The 15,479-nt window shown below is 36.2% G+C and overlaps 1 protein-coding gene across 1 annotated transcript; it reads left to right on the top strand.

The window, feature by feature from the left end:
- Nucleotides 1-532: 532 nt before the first annotated feature.
- On the top strand, nucleotides 533-12,093 carry LOC144450891 (peptide-N(4)-(N-acetyl-beta-glucosaminyl)asparagine amidase-like). Its single transcript, XM_078141638.1, has 12 exons — nucleotides 533-633; nucleotides 1,913-2,027; nucleotides 2,670-2,921; nucleotides 4,135-4,297; nucleotides 5,400-5,631; nucleotides 6,487-6,608; nucleotides 6,890-7,035; nucleotides 7,428-7,538; nucleotides 8,873-9,046; nucleotides 9,855-10,040; nucleotides 10,462-10,639; nucleotides 11,918-12,093. Exons 1-12 carry the CDS (start codon nucleotides 533-535, stop codon nucleotides 12,091-12,093), a joined length of 1,956 nt encoding a protein of 651 aa, XP_077997764.1.
- The last annotated feature ends 3,386 nt before the right edge of the window (nucleotides 12,094-15,479 follow it).

The raw sequence follows: 15,479 nt of genomic DNA, 5'->3' as shown, positions 1-15,479 counted from the left end.
ACTCATTGATTTAAAATCACAATAGAAACCCCTAAACGTTGTACTATTATAGCTAAATACTAGGAGACAGAGAAAAAACAAACTGCTGCTTTATCGAGTTTTCCCCCTATGGAGACTACTTTTTACTGACGTATAATATATACTATTGACAGTTGGTTGTGTATGCCTAGTGTCTCTCTCTCTCTCTCTCTCTCTCTCTCTCTCTCTCTCTCTCTCTCTCTCTCTCTCTCTCTCTCTCTCTCTCTCTCTCTCTCTCTCTCTCTCTCTCTCTCTCTCTCTCTCTCTCTCTCTCTCTCTCTCTCTCTCTCTCTCTCTCTCTCTTCTCTCTCTCTCTCTCTTCTCTCTCTCTCTCTCTCTCTCTCTCTCTCTCTCTCTCTCTCTCTCTCTCTCCTTTTTCTGGCATGTGGATAAACAAAGTTAGAACGCTCAAGCAAAAAAAAAAACACTGAAAATTGCCCGTGTTCATTTCTTTGGTATTGCGCCACCAGGCAGTAAAATACATATTACTTTTGTTTTTATCACGTCCGACAAAATGGCGTCTAATAATGTCGTCAGTCAGCTGTTGGAAAATGAAACAGCTGTTTTTCTCGACGTCTCTGAACTTTTATTACGATTTTCTGGCAACGTACTGAGGTAAGAGTTTAGAGATTGCATACGTGTTACTTGTTTCCATCAAAACCCGCTAAAAGTGATAAATTACACCAGCATCCATACTTGCTGAGTAATTTGCCGTCTGCACAAGAAGCACATACGGTATTTACTTCCGGGAATGGACTTGACTTCGGTTCTCCTCCGGCATGTTTAGTCTAGTTCCTATCGACGCGTTACAGATTACTGCGATTATCTCCACACAGTGTGAATGAAGATGATCGTAGTAATCGCAACGCGTTATTAGAGTATTTATTTTACGACCGCACACTTTTGTTGGGGTACCGGGTGGGGGTATGATATTTTACCACAGTCACTTGTGAACAGTCAACCATTCCAGGATGGTGATATTCTACTAGTCCAGGATGATCATAATACAAAATAATGACGTTAGTATATGTATTTGCGATATTCAAAAATATATATCAGATAATTATCCGTAACAGTAAACTGTAAAGGTATCGTATTGTAAAATACCTATAATCACGTCATTATCTTGTATTATGATCATCCTAGACTAGTAGATATCACCATCCTGGAATGGAATATTAGCTCACAAGTGACTGTGCATTTACAGATGCTCAGGACATCACATTCGGGGGGGGGGGGGGGGGGGCAGTGACATATAATTTTGCTTGTATGGTGAATATGCAAAACGTTATGTTATGAGTGTATCATTGTACGCTGTTAATTCCATCATGCTTTTCCGGTGGGATATATAAAATATTTTATAAACAAATATTTTTTCTGTTGCTATATACCACATCAAACATTGTACATTATATTGCCATGAATCAGTGTATTGAGAAAACCAAGTGGAAAATACACAGTACACTCATTCGTACCAACATTATTTTTTAACTATACTTGTTCATATTAATCCCCTGATTCAATAAATTTGTGTTTCTGTTGGGCTGGGAAGGTTGTTATAATTCTTGGTACCTGAAATAGAATATTACTGCCAAGGTACATCATAAAAGTAACGACCATTCGATTTCTTGGTTGACATCATAACTTCTGTTCCATAAATAAATTGACCTTCTTGTTCTATTTTGACCCTCTATCATGATGTAAAACGCTATTGCAGGTACCAAGAATTGAATACTCAAAGCCACAGTGGCATTAGCTATGGATACATACACTGCAGGGACACTTAACACATCTTAATTCTTGTTACTGTTTCTATGACAATAATAGCCTAAGTGTACTTTTTACATTCCTTATAATTTAAACATTAATCTCTTGCTACATTTTCTGTTGACAGAAATCCAACAGTACCAAAGTATCGGTCCATTCGTCTAGGTAATACAGTGGTGCAATCTCGTATACTGCCTACCATTGGTGGCTTGCAATGTCTATTTGCCATGGGTTTTCAAGAGGTATGTCTGCACACACAATTGATTTTGATTTTGAAGTCATGGTGGCCAAATAGTTAATGTGATTGACTCCGAATCTGTACATTGCTGGTTTGAACCTCATCACAACCTTTTGTTCTTGAATGCCTGTCAAGAAAGATTAAAACCACCATTGTCATAATTGTGCCTCAGTCAATCCAGCTTTGTAATTGTGTAGTCAAAATATTCAAAACAATTCTGAATTTTCTAAATTAAGTTTGCGCAGGTAAAATGATACTTTTCACCAATATTTTTCTTCGTTTAGCTGGAAAATGCAAATGACACAAGAATATTGTCACCATTCATCATTGACTCATGTTGACAAGTCGTCTATGTAACTAATATATTTTCTCAGCTAAATGAAGATCTTGATTAATAACATATGATTATTATGACAGCTTCAAATATGTTCAATCTTGTAATGTTTTGGTGTTTTTCATAAAGTTCTAGGAACTAAATTATTTGAGGAATTTCAATTTGATTCAATGATTCATTTTGATTTGAGATATATATTTTATATTGTGATTTCTCTTTTTCCTCTTGTTTGGAATGTTGCAATCAACTCAAACCAACAAAGGATATTTTTTCCATTGACTAGCATAACTTTCTTGCCATTATTTTCAACAGAGTACAAATTCAGAATACTTGGTCTTACCTGAAGTTACTTCTCTAGATAATATGAAGAGAATCCATGATGAGTTGAAAAGTGTGAGAGAAAGGAAACTAGCTGGACAACAAGTACTTCCTGCTCCCTCCACCTCCCCCTCCCCCTCCCCCTCTTCATCATCAACAGCAGCAACACCTTCACAAAGCATTACCACTGGTGCTAGCCCTGTTACCGGGGCAACAGGCACTGCCTCACCACCAGTCCATTATCAGGTAAGTTTGAATAAAAAAAAACTGAACAGAGAAGTTCACCCTTTTCAAAAGTCCACTTAGCCCTCAGCATGCAGATAATGTAATACATTTTGTATTACATTTAAATGACTGCACTGATAACTTATTATGTTTATTGCATAACAGTTGGGATTCATTGATTGGATGAACAACTTTTTGTGCTGATTGAGGGACTTTGACCAAATGTGGTTTAGTTAAAACCAAGTTGACATCCAGACTAACAGCGCTCTGAGGGTTAAAGGCACACAGTCTCTAACTTTTAGTCATTGGTGGTTATGTTTATTTCATATTACAAGATCATGTTGTACTGTGTCATGTCAGAGTTGTTTAGATAAGATGACACAATGACAGTGTCTATTGCATATTTACATTTGACACTAACTTTAAAGTGGCCATATGGATGAGGATTAGGTATTTATTTTGGATTTTTAATTTATAAAACAATTTCATTATAGCTTCCTACTTGAAAAATCAATGTGAAACAACATTGACTAAGTCTGTGTTTGTAACACAATACATTGCAAAGAAGCTTAAAATAGTGTGTAAAAGTTTGTTATTGACGGTATTGTATGTACAAAAACAAACATTTACACATTTCTTGTGCAAAATAAAAACCTAATCCTCATCCATATGACCACTTTAATGTAATCTCAGCTAACTTACAAATATGTGAATTTGTTGTAACTTAGTTGATGTTTTCATTACCGATCTTGAGCAGATTTAAAATCTACCTGAGTTCCCCAGATATTTTACTTGGGTATCCACTAAAACTATACCCTAGTTAAAGTAATACATATTGGATTTCACTCATCAAATCTACACACAATGTTTAGGAAACGTGTCAGTTATAATTACTGAAATAATGTCAGCTGCTCCTCACAGCTACAGATAGGCTACCAAAACTAAATACAAAGTATAGAAATATGTACAACTTTGTTCTCCCTCTGTTGGTGGCATTTTGAAACCATGGAGTTCACCCTCTGTTGCTGGCATTTGGAAACCACAAAAGCAGTGAGAATGAAAGTATAGAGTCCGTTGTATCTTGAGGACACACCACATATTAGGATTAAATTCTAGATATGAAAAACTTTTCTGGTAGAAAAAGTTGGTCCAGAACAAAAAATAATGTTCCTATGTAATCCTTGCAGCTTCACTGGGATTGTAACACAGCCCTTCATTAACACATTTATTGCAGGCAAAGGAGAGAGTATTCTATTCTAAGCTGAGAAATTATTTTGACCATGTGTTACTGTATGAAGACAAGTCTGTGCAACAGAAGGCAAGATCTTGTATACCATTATCAGAACTTAGTCAAAAAGCTGGACAACGAATGGAAAGTATTCAACAAAATCTATCAAGTGCAGGTAAGTGATTGCTATGTGTTGTGTTTCTGTTAATGTTAGATATAGCTTTTGTATACTGTCAATGTACTACATATATGTACTACACTATACTACACTGTATAAGGAATGATTGCACAATGTCACACAAACTCAACAAACAAACATCGTTCATTTAGGTCAAAATCCCCTCCCCTCCTCTAAACGAACATTCACAAGTGCGACATCAAACATTTATATGTGATGAAAACTGTAGCGGTCACACCACTACGGTCAATGTAATGTAAAAATATGATTGCAAACACATTAAAATACTACAAGAAACCCAGCACCATATATCACGTTAGAAGTAAAGTTTTGTCAACTTAAACTCTCAGTAGTAAATACAAAAGTTGTTATCATTGAAGGTGTGAAAGTTTCCCCATCGAAATTTGGTTTGAAGTGCAAAAATGAAGTTCAGCAATTGCATTGATACCAGACTCCCCACTCCCCGAACAAAGTTCACTTATTGAGCTTAATTGACATTGTGCGATTGCCCCTAACATTATCAGTCTTGTTATTTTTGCATACATACTATCTAATAAGGATTAGTTAGTATCATTCTTTTGTGTGACACCAGCTTTTTTCTATACCTCTGTCAGACAACTGATTTTCTCACCCAAATTCTAATCCTAATCCAACTTTGGTCTTTACAAGGATTTATACAGTGATTAGATGATCTTGGATTATAGTCAGCTGTACATATTTCAACTCAAACTGTTCAATATAATATCTGGTCCACATGATAATTAATATGCATTTATTATTATGAATTATGCAGTTTTGAATTTGTTTATTAACAGACCCCCACCCCCACCCCCACCCCCACCCCCTCGGTGAGAATGCACTGAATTTGAGGGGAAAAATGTTTAATACAACCTTTGATTTGCATTTTATAATTTCTGCAGTTTTGAATTTGTTTATTAACATACTCCCCAGGTGAGAATGCACCCAATATAAAAGACTGTTTACTAAATAGAGCTTGTGTAAAAATGGTTTCTATACATGCTCACCTCATCTACTATGTAATATGCATTTATTAGTATAATTTATACATTTTTTTAAATTTGTTTATTAACAGACACCCCAGGTGAGAAAGCACCCAATATGCGAGATTGTTTACTATTAGAGCTACTTCATTGGTTTAAGAAGGATTTCTTCACATGGACTAACGCACCCAAATGTTGTCAATGTAATGGAGATACGAAATCTGTTGGTATGGTAGACTCAACTCCGGAAGAACGTAGATGGGGTGCTGATAGAGTCGAAGACTACTTCTGTTATGGCTGCAACAAGCATACAAGGTTTCCAAGGTAATCAAAGAAACTTTCCTTACAAGTACCATAATCATGTATACAACAACACAAGGTCCCTTTCTACTTCCTCAACTCCCTGGGCAGCATACAATCCATTGCAGTCTCTTGAAGTGCATAGGATTACAGCACTCACATTGCAACCTCTATCCTACCAGGTCCCCAATTATACAGCTGGGTTGACTGAGGCACAGTCATGGTTCAAATCGTGTGTAAGGATTTTACCCTGTACTGTTCAGTATGTGAGCAACTACTGGTAATCAAAACATGCCTAGCCACTACTGTAATGTTCCCTTTAGAATTCACACAGTTCTTTATACATACATTTTCTTCACTGCTTTGTGCATTGCCATACAATCAGCTGTCATGGCCAAATTTTAACCCCCACTTTGCAAAATCTGGGGTGCCCTCTTTCAACCATTACATGCAAAATGGCTGCAACATTGGTAACCAGAATATGACATTACTGGGACAAGCCATTAGCCAAGCAAGTGGACTTGTTATCAAAGAGTACCAATATTTACACATGTGATGATGGGCTCTTACATAACACAAGTAAACAGCTGTAAAACCTCTTCAGCCGTCTGCATGGACTGCAATTGAGGCAAACCTTATCTCCGTCTTATATCAGTTGTTATCAATTTATTAGGCTATTATAAGTAATGTTACAAACAGCTTTAGAGATGCAAACAACTTTTATGACACCCATTTTCGCCAGGCAAGCCCGAGGGTTTGTTGCACTTGGACCGCTAATGGTTTGTGACTGTCATGATGTATTAGTCTAGTTCTAGAACACAATATATACTAGTAGGTCTTACTTTCCTGTTTTGATCCTAAATTATTTTTAATTTGCAGATATAATCATCCTTCTAAACTGCTTGAGACAAGGACAGGGCGATGTGGAGAATGGGCAAACTGTTTTACTTTGTGCTGTAGAGCTATTGGCTTTGAAGCTAGATATGTTGTAGATTGGACTGGTGAGTGTTTGCTAGATAGCTTAATTGACTAATACATGAACAGCACTCCTAGTGGCCAAACTGAAAAAATCTTTTGTCTTTTTGAAAACTGGGCTATGGCTTGCTGTAGATGCCTTACCTTGCTATTTAATATATGTTACTGTTGCTGTTAGTCTTGCAGATCATGTCTGGATAGAAGTCTTCTCTTTGTCAGTGTTTTCACTTGTCAGTGTTTTCTTCACTATACAGATCATGTCTGGACAGAGGTTTTCACTTTATCATGTTTTTTATTTATCTTACAGATCATGTCTGGACTGAGGTTTTCACTGAATCTCAACAGAGATGGCTACATTGCGATCCATGTGAAGATGCCTGTGATAAACCTCTGATATATGAAGTAGGCTGGGGCAAGAAACTGTCTTATGTCATAGCTTTCTCTAAGGATGAGGTGAGAAGAAGAAATTAATATCTGTCTTGTATACCGGTACTAGCTTTCTCTAAAGATGAAGTGAAAAAATTAAATAAAAATTTGTCCTGTGTGAAATCACTCTCTAAGAATAGGACAAGGTAATATATGTAAAAACTGATGTATGGAATAGGTTTCTCTAAAGGTGGCAAGGGAAAAATGATTTAAGATTTTCTCCTTGTGTAGAGTTTGTGATTTTTACATTGGAACAGCCGAAGACAACAGAAACCTAGATTCTAAAATCTTGAGATATTGATTGTCAAAAAACAATACCATAATCACCACTTCTCAACAAAAAAAGTCGATATGGTCCCATGCTTTTGAAGTTGTCACTTTAAAGAAAACCACTGATGACCTGTAACCTTTGACCTTAGATTGTAGATGTGATATGGAGATACACTACCAAGCAAAGTGAAGTGACGGAAAGAAGAAGTGAATGCAGAGAAGAATGGCTGGTACAGATAATAAACAGACTAAATAAAGAGGTAGGTGATATATTGTAGTCTTGCATAGTGGCCCAGCCAGTTGTACTGTTTGTATTGAAAATGTGACAATGTTGGTAATTCATAGTACAGTTGGAAAATGGGTGCCCAATAACCTGATTATTGCCATGACAACGTTATTCAAATGAAGTCATTATGTAAATGTACACACATATTTGTACATATATAATGTACAATTTACATGTAATTATGTAAATTAGGGGTGTTCTATTCAAATGAAATCATTATGTAAATAAACATACTGTAGAGATGAACACAGGAGTTAACTCATGAAGTGTGCATGTGATAATTTATATGTTATTTTGTAAATTTAACATACAGATTTTCGATAACGACTTTCGGGGGGTGGATTACCGAATCTTTTCTAAACATTCTTAAAACAAGCATGGTATGAGAGAACAATGGGGTACCACAAGCACTGCAGACAGACTAAACCATGTGTAGCTGTGTTTGCTAACTTTAGCCTTTAAATACAGGCATAGATGTTATTGGTTGTGAAGTAAAGAATTATGAATAATGCTGTATATGAACATTGATGTATACTATAGTTAATATCCTATAGCTAACCATAGTTGTCATAGTCACACACTGACCACCTTTAGACACTACTGTCATTGCTGTAAATACTTACGTAAATCTTTTCCTGTATTGTTCATGATATTTATATATAATCCCACGTAATCAATGTTAGTTTTACGTCATAATGTTCCAACTTCAAGTATGATTCCACAGATTAATACAAGTAGGGATTTTGACTAGAATTAAATACAATCAAAGTACCACTGCATACCAGACCTGTACCACCCAAGGATGTATGTAAAGTAATGTGTGCAGTTACCAATTTTCAAAATACATAATTTTAACAATGATGTGATCATAGCATAGAACGGCAGGAACAAATCATTTTGAATAGTTGAGAGAGAGAGAGAGAGAGAGAGAGAGAGAGAGAGAGAGAGAGAGAGAGAGAGAGAGAGAGAGAGAGAGAGAGAGAGAGAGAGAGAGAGAGAGAAAAGTTCAGTAGATTTGTGTTTTTGATCTGTCATGTTTAACATCACACAGGTGAAGATTTGTATGTGTTTATGTGATAATCAACATTATCAACTTGACTACTTTTACATCTCCACTGTACATGGCACTATATAATTGTTTCTTTTGCATTGAAGTTGTCAAGTTTGTGTAAAAATGTCATGTTACATGAGTGAAACACCAAACCAACATCATTTCAACTGTACTAAGGTTGGAGAATGAACACATCTTGTTATAATTTCAATACCGATATATAGTTACACTGATTATCATTACTATATCATTAACAGAGGCAAGCAGGGTTGCCAGGCGACAGGAAACAATTATTACAGCTGAGATCTGTCACAGAAATTGTTGAATTTATGAGTATCAAGACAGTCAAAGAAGGAGAGGAGCAAGGGAGGTCATCGGGGTCGTTGGCATGGAGACTAGCAAGAGGTGAAACAGGACAAAGTGGCATACAGGTACATTAGTTTTATCTTTTACTTTCAACATATGATGCTTGACTTGGTGCTGAGCATATTCTTTGACAAAATGCCATCCTGAATTTATTGGCCAACGGTTGAACTTTGTTATAAATTTTTGTTTGACATTTGTTGTTTTACCTAAGTTGTTGCAAAAAGTGATGCCCTTAAGTTAAAGTCTAATCTTCCAGCTTTGTTTCAAGATCCATTATAATCCACACTAGTTGTAACTGCAATGTTCCAATGATGTTTTTCATTATTGTTTTCACATTTTAAACTCATTCATGCTGTTGTACTCACTAAGTAATCAAACCATTTCATCATCTTGTGGAGTCGCGATGGCCAAGTAGTTAGAGTGGCCAGCTTGGAATCTGTAGATTGCAGGTTTGAATGTCACAGCTGCCATTTTGTTTCTGAATGGCTAAAGTCCTTGGGCAAGATTTGAATCACAACTCTGCCTCAGTCAACCCATCTGTATAATTGGGGACCTGGTAGGATAGAGGTTGCAATGTAAATCCTATAGGCTACAAGGGAATGTATGCTCCCCAGGGAGTTGAGGAAGTGAAAAAGCCGTTTTGCCAAATAATTCACTTAGCTTATTTTGGCTAATTCACTTAGCTTTCGTCAGCTCGTATTGTATACAATGGCCTCCTACAGTCATATGACAAGTCTATCTCATTGAATCATATACATAGCTGAAGATGGCTGAGTGATTTAACCAAAATATATAATAGGTAAAATTATTTATGCTTTCAGTTTAGAACTAACACAAAATATTCTATTTTCTTTTACAACTGTCAAAATACAGCACACTGCAAAGACGATCACATTGACTCCAGTAGAGAAGACAAACAAATATATACATATCAAATACAGTTGTGCTGCTGATAAATATCAGAGATTATCAGATAATAACAGTGAGATTAATGGATGGTCTAGCTTGCTAATGGAAAGTGACAATGTCTTCAGGAAAGAAGAACATGATTGGAAGATGGTAGGTGTCATAGTTCATAGGTCAAAGTTTACATTGGTATTGTTAAGTAGAACATGATTGGAAGATGGTAGGTGTCATAGTTCATAGGTCAAAGTTTACATTGGTATTGTTAAGTAGAACATGATTGGAAGATGGTAGGTGTCATAGTTCATAGGTCAAAGTTTATTTTGGTATATTTATGTTCAAAGCATAAACACTTATAAAGTTAATGTCAGAATCAGTTTAAAAGGTTGTGGTTGGCATCAGTTTCATTGATCAAAAAACTCTCTGATAACCACCAACTACTTGTGTAGAACCTTCATGATGCTGGTGGATTTTAATTACATGTACATGTATACAACTATGCTCAACAAAATGTGCATGGTTCACCCTGTGTCAAAACCACCATTTTGATATTCTGTTTCTTTATTTCTATTGACAGGTTTATCTTGCCAGAACAGAAGGCAGTGACACAGCAAAGGTCTCTTGGAAATTTGATTTTAATGACACTGAGTTTGTAGTCAGTAAAGTGACTGTGACAGCAATTAGTAAAACATATGAAAATGGAATAATATCATGGCGACTATGTAGTCCAGACCAGTGTGTGCTACTAAATGGAGGTGAGTTAGAGGGACAAGACTCCCTAGTTAAGTATTCAATATATGTTTTGGAGATCAATGGGTGTAGAGATTTTTTAGTGAAAAGTAATGTATACTATTAAATGAAGGTAAGTTAAAGGACAGTACTCCCTAGTTAAGTATTCAATACATGTTTTCATTTAGAGTTCATATGTAATGGAGAGAGCATAAAGTTTACTATTGTGTAATTAGTTTAGGCTCAGACCACTAAAAAGTTCAGGCCATTCCAGACTGCAGACAGGAAATTGAGAATACAGCGCCCTCACTCAGATTAGGGTATTATCACCTCATGTTCCTTGGTATTCTGTGGAAGTGTAAATCAGGGATGTTTTTTCATATTGTTCAGACATTGAGGAAAGCAGCAGTGCTCTATGATTAACCAAGTAACCTATACCATGTATACCCCAAGATACACACAGACAGGAAGTAGAGCGCCACCATGGCAAATTTTGGAAAGACCTATTCTTGGTACCTGAAATAGCATTTTACAGCCGAGGTGCATTAGAAACATAACAATCATCAGCACATGACTTGCACTCCACACGCTATGCATACATTACTGCAGATGCACAGTGAGAATAAGTCTGCCTTCTTGACCCTAGCTTGAGGTCAAATGCTATTGCAGCTACTGAGAATAAGTCAACATTCTTGTTCTATTTTGACCCTCTAACATGAGGTAAAATGCTATTGCAGGTACTGAGAATAAGTCAACCATCTTGTTCTATTTTGACCCTCTAGCGTGAAGTACAATGCTATTGCAGGTACATTTTTGTACTGAAAATAAGTCTGCCTTCTTGTCCTATTTTGACCCTAGCATGAGGTGTCAAATACTATTGTAACTACTGAGAATAAGTCGACCTTCTTGTTCTATTTTGACCCTCTAGCATGAGGTAAAATGCTATTACAGGTAGTGTGAACTAAACCACTTCCTTTCCTCACATGAAGTGTAGCCCAGAGTATGTTGTCAGTAGAGGATCAGTTAGGGGGTCTAAACCAGGTAATATCTAGATTCAAGACCAATGGAAATGAATATTGAATAATCTATACATTAGTTCTGACAGATGAATTTATATATCTTTACAATAATTAGTGTTCATTGATTTGGGTTCATAACAGTAAATGCAAACTCTGCAGTACAGCCATCGATAATACTGATGATATGTTGGCAAAAATTTGGAATTTACCGACAAAAATGTTTTTGACTGCGAGTAGAAATTTTCAATTGTAACGCAATATTTTTGGTGATTTTTTACCATACAGGTGAAGATGCCGTACAAACTGATGATCTTGAAGGAGCTAAATCTGTTACTATGACAGCAGAAATGAGCGGTGGAAGAGGAAACATTGCATGGCAGCATACTCAACTTTTTAGGCAATCAGTGGATGAGATTAGCCACTTTCCATTAGACATTAAAATAACACTCAGGGAAAAATAAGAGACATCTTATTAAGTTAACAGACTTTGTCTTCTATGGAGACATATTTCATCAAAAGAACAGTGCAGTCAGACTTATGTCTACATTAGTACACTTTTATTGATCTTCTTGTCTCAAATGCAAAGAGTGTCAAGACAAAGATTGCAATATAATACTTACATGATAAACAAATTTGGAGTTCACAATTTCGTTTCTAAGGAAATGAGCAATCTTATTTTTAACCATAGAGTTACACCTAACACAGTAATCAGTGACCATTTTGAATTCTACAATAGCTTAGGGTGACCATTTTGAATTCTACAATATCTTAGGGTGACCATTTTGAATTCTGCAATACCTTAGGGTGACCATTTTGAATTCTACAATAGCTTAGGGTGACTCCTTTTTATTTTATGTTTCTCATTGCTTTTTCATAGCAACTATAGTCAATCGATTTCAAAAAAAAAAAAAATTAAAAATCATCCTCTTCATGTTTCTCTGCCTCTCCTTTTCCTCCTCCGTGTCTCTATCATCTTTTTATTGGATTCCTGGTAACAAGCCTTTCACAGCTTCTCTACAAAATTGGCATGTTTTCAGCCCCATCTTCAATCTTCCATCATGAAAGAAATTCTATGTTAGTGAACAAGTGTCATCGACAATGCCATGACTGTAGATGACATCAACAGTCCAGACACTTGCTTATTCTTGCCAGGGACGTTGCTGTTCCACAAAATATTAAGAGCAGGCAAAAATAATTTTCTTTCAATTTTTATGTCAGAGCTGAAAATATGAGTCAGTCAGGTAATGAGAAACAGAAAAAAAAAACATCAGGTTACCCTTAGTCCTAATATTATGTTGACCTCAAATCAATTGAAATATTGAAATTACCCTTGAATTTTTCTTGATTTTATCTTTGAAAGGGTGTGAGTTTTCACTAAGAAATTAACTGCAAAACTGAAAGACTTATTTCTGTGGTACATTCCACTTTTAGCGAATACTGCAGATTACATACATACATACATACATACATACGTACGTACATACGTAAGTACGTACGTACGTACGTACGTACGTACGTACATACATACCTACATACATACATACATACATACATACATACATACATACATACATACATACATACATACATACATACATACATACATACATACATACACACACACATACATACATACACAAATACACAGATAGATACATACATATATACATACATACATACATACATACACACACACACATACATACATACATGCATGCATGCATGCATGCATACATACATACATACATACATACATACATACATACATACATACATACATACATACATACATACATACATACATACATACATACATACATACATACATAAGTTTACAAACTGAGAAATCTAGGCCAATAAGACAGGCTATATCAACCTTTCAAGTACTGTGCAATATATCCATATATAAGGTTAGGCATTTCATGTATATTTTAATAGGAAACCAGAGCAAGAAGACAAAGAAATTGATGTGTATCCCTTACACAGTTTGAATTATCAAATAAAATGTAATTGACTCAAACTGTGTTATGTGTTTATTATATTAACAATAATGCATATTTTGAATAATACCTTTTTTTCCAAGGGTTAAATATTGCCCAATATACTGAACAATTCTTATTACTCTTTTGGCACAGTCCTCAATTGGCACAACCCTTTACATGTGGGAAGGCAGTGTGGGAAGGTTGACTAACAGACAACATACTCACTTCACTTCTACACTATTATTTAGTTGGGTCATGGGCATGTATTCCTATTGGTGATACAAAGAAACTGACATTTTTCAACCCTGTATCATAGAGGGACTGTGATTGTATTAACGTTATTAATTATGTAGTGGTTGAAAAATGTCACATTCTTTGTATTGCCAATAGCAACAATTGCCCATGGCCCAAATAGATACAAGTTTTTAATACAGAAACATAATAGGTAGCGGGATTTTAGGATGATTTCCTTCTTTATTTGCTGTTATTTTGGGAAATAAAGACCGATGATTCCCGGGTTACTAATTGACGGGTGATTGATGTTCAAACATACGTCGAAAGTTACCGAGAAAACCGCGATTTGCTCTTCGGGAACCATCGGCCTTTGCTATACCAAACAAAGAAGCAAAGGCCGATGGTTCCCGAAGAGCAAATCACGGTTTTCTCGGTAACTGTCGGCGTATGTTTGAACAATAGAAACCTTTGCAAACTACCAGAGACGATTGCAGAGCTTATAAGCCCCCTATGAACACATCGGAACCATACACATTACCTCTAGGCTTATATCTTGCCCGTGGTGCGAACAGATTCCCGTAATTTTCTGTTTCATCGCCTCATGAATAAAAAAAATCAGAATTCTTAAACCATCTAAGAGAGCGATGCTTGAGGGCACCCTATTACGGCGTACCATACAGACCCAGGCCGGAATGGGTTGATTCTGGGATCACCTGTTGCTATTAGTAATATAAAGAAATGACATTTCTCACCTGTTAAGTGATAATTCGTTTTCACTGTGCCCATGGCCCAAGTATATACGTATAAGAGAAGTTTTTAATGCAGAAACATAAAATTTAGGAGGGATTTTTGATAATTTAAGATAAATATGTATCTGCGATGGGAAATTATTCAAGGAAATACAAATATGAATATAAAGTAGATGGCAGTATACATCATGAAAGCCCGTTTCTTCACAGACGTAAACAAAAATTGTCTTTACATATGGTTAGCCGTGATGAGGCGCCCTCATACATCGATATCTTATCGCGTTGTGACAAGTCTGATAAAGAATTCTGATTTTTTTTATTCATGAGGCGATGAAACAGAAAATTACGGGAATCAGTTATCACCACAGGTAAGATAGAAGCCTAGAGGTAATGGGTATAGTTCCGATGTGTTCGTAGGGGGCTTATAATCACTGTAATCGTCTCTGGAAGTTTGCAAGGCTTTCTTTTGTTCAAACATACGCCGAAAGTTACCGAGAAAACCGTGATTTGCTCTTCGGGAATCATCGGTCTTTGCTATACACAACTACACCAAACAAAGAAGCAAAGACCGATGGTTCCCGAAGAGCAAATCACGGTTTTCTCGGTAACTGTCGGCGTATGTTTGAACAATAGAAACCTTTGCAAACTACCAGAGACGATTGCAGAGCTTATAAGACCCCTATGAACACATCGGAACCATACCCATTACCTCTAGGCTTATATCTTGCCCGTGGTGCGAACAGATTCCCGTAATTTTCTGTTTCATCGCCTCATGAATAAAAAAAATCAGAATTCTTAAACCATCTAAGAGAGCGATGCTTGAGGGCACCCTATTACGGCGTACCATACAGACCCAGGCCGGAATGGGTTGATTCTGGGATC

The sequence above is a fragment of the Glandiceps talaboti genome, chromosome 20 (genome assembly GCF_964340395.1).
Source record: "Glandiceps talaboti chromosome 20, keGlaTala1.1, whole genome shotgun sequence".
Lineage (NCBI taxonomy): Eukaryota > Metazoa > Hemichordata > Enteropneusta > Spengelidae > Glandiceps > Glandiceps talaboti.
Note: the sequence above shows the minus strand (reverse complement) of the source record. Positions and strands in the feature narration are given on the sequence as shown.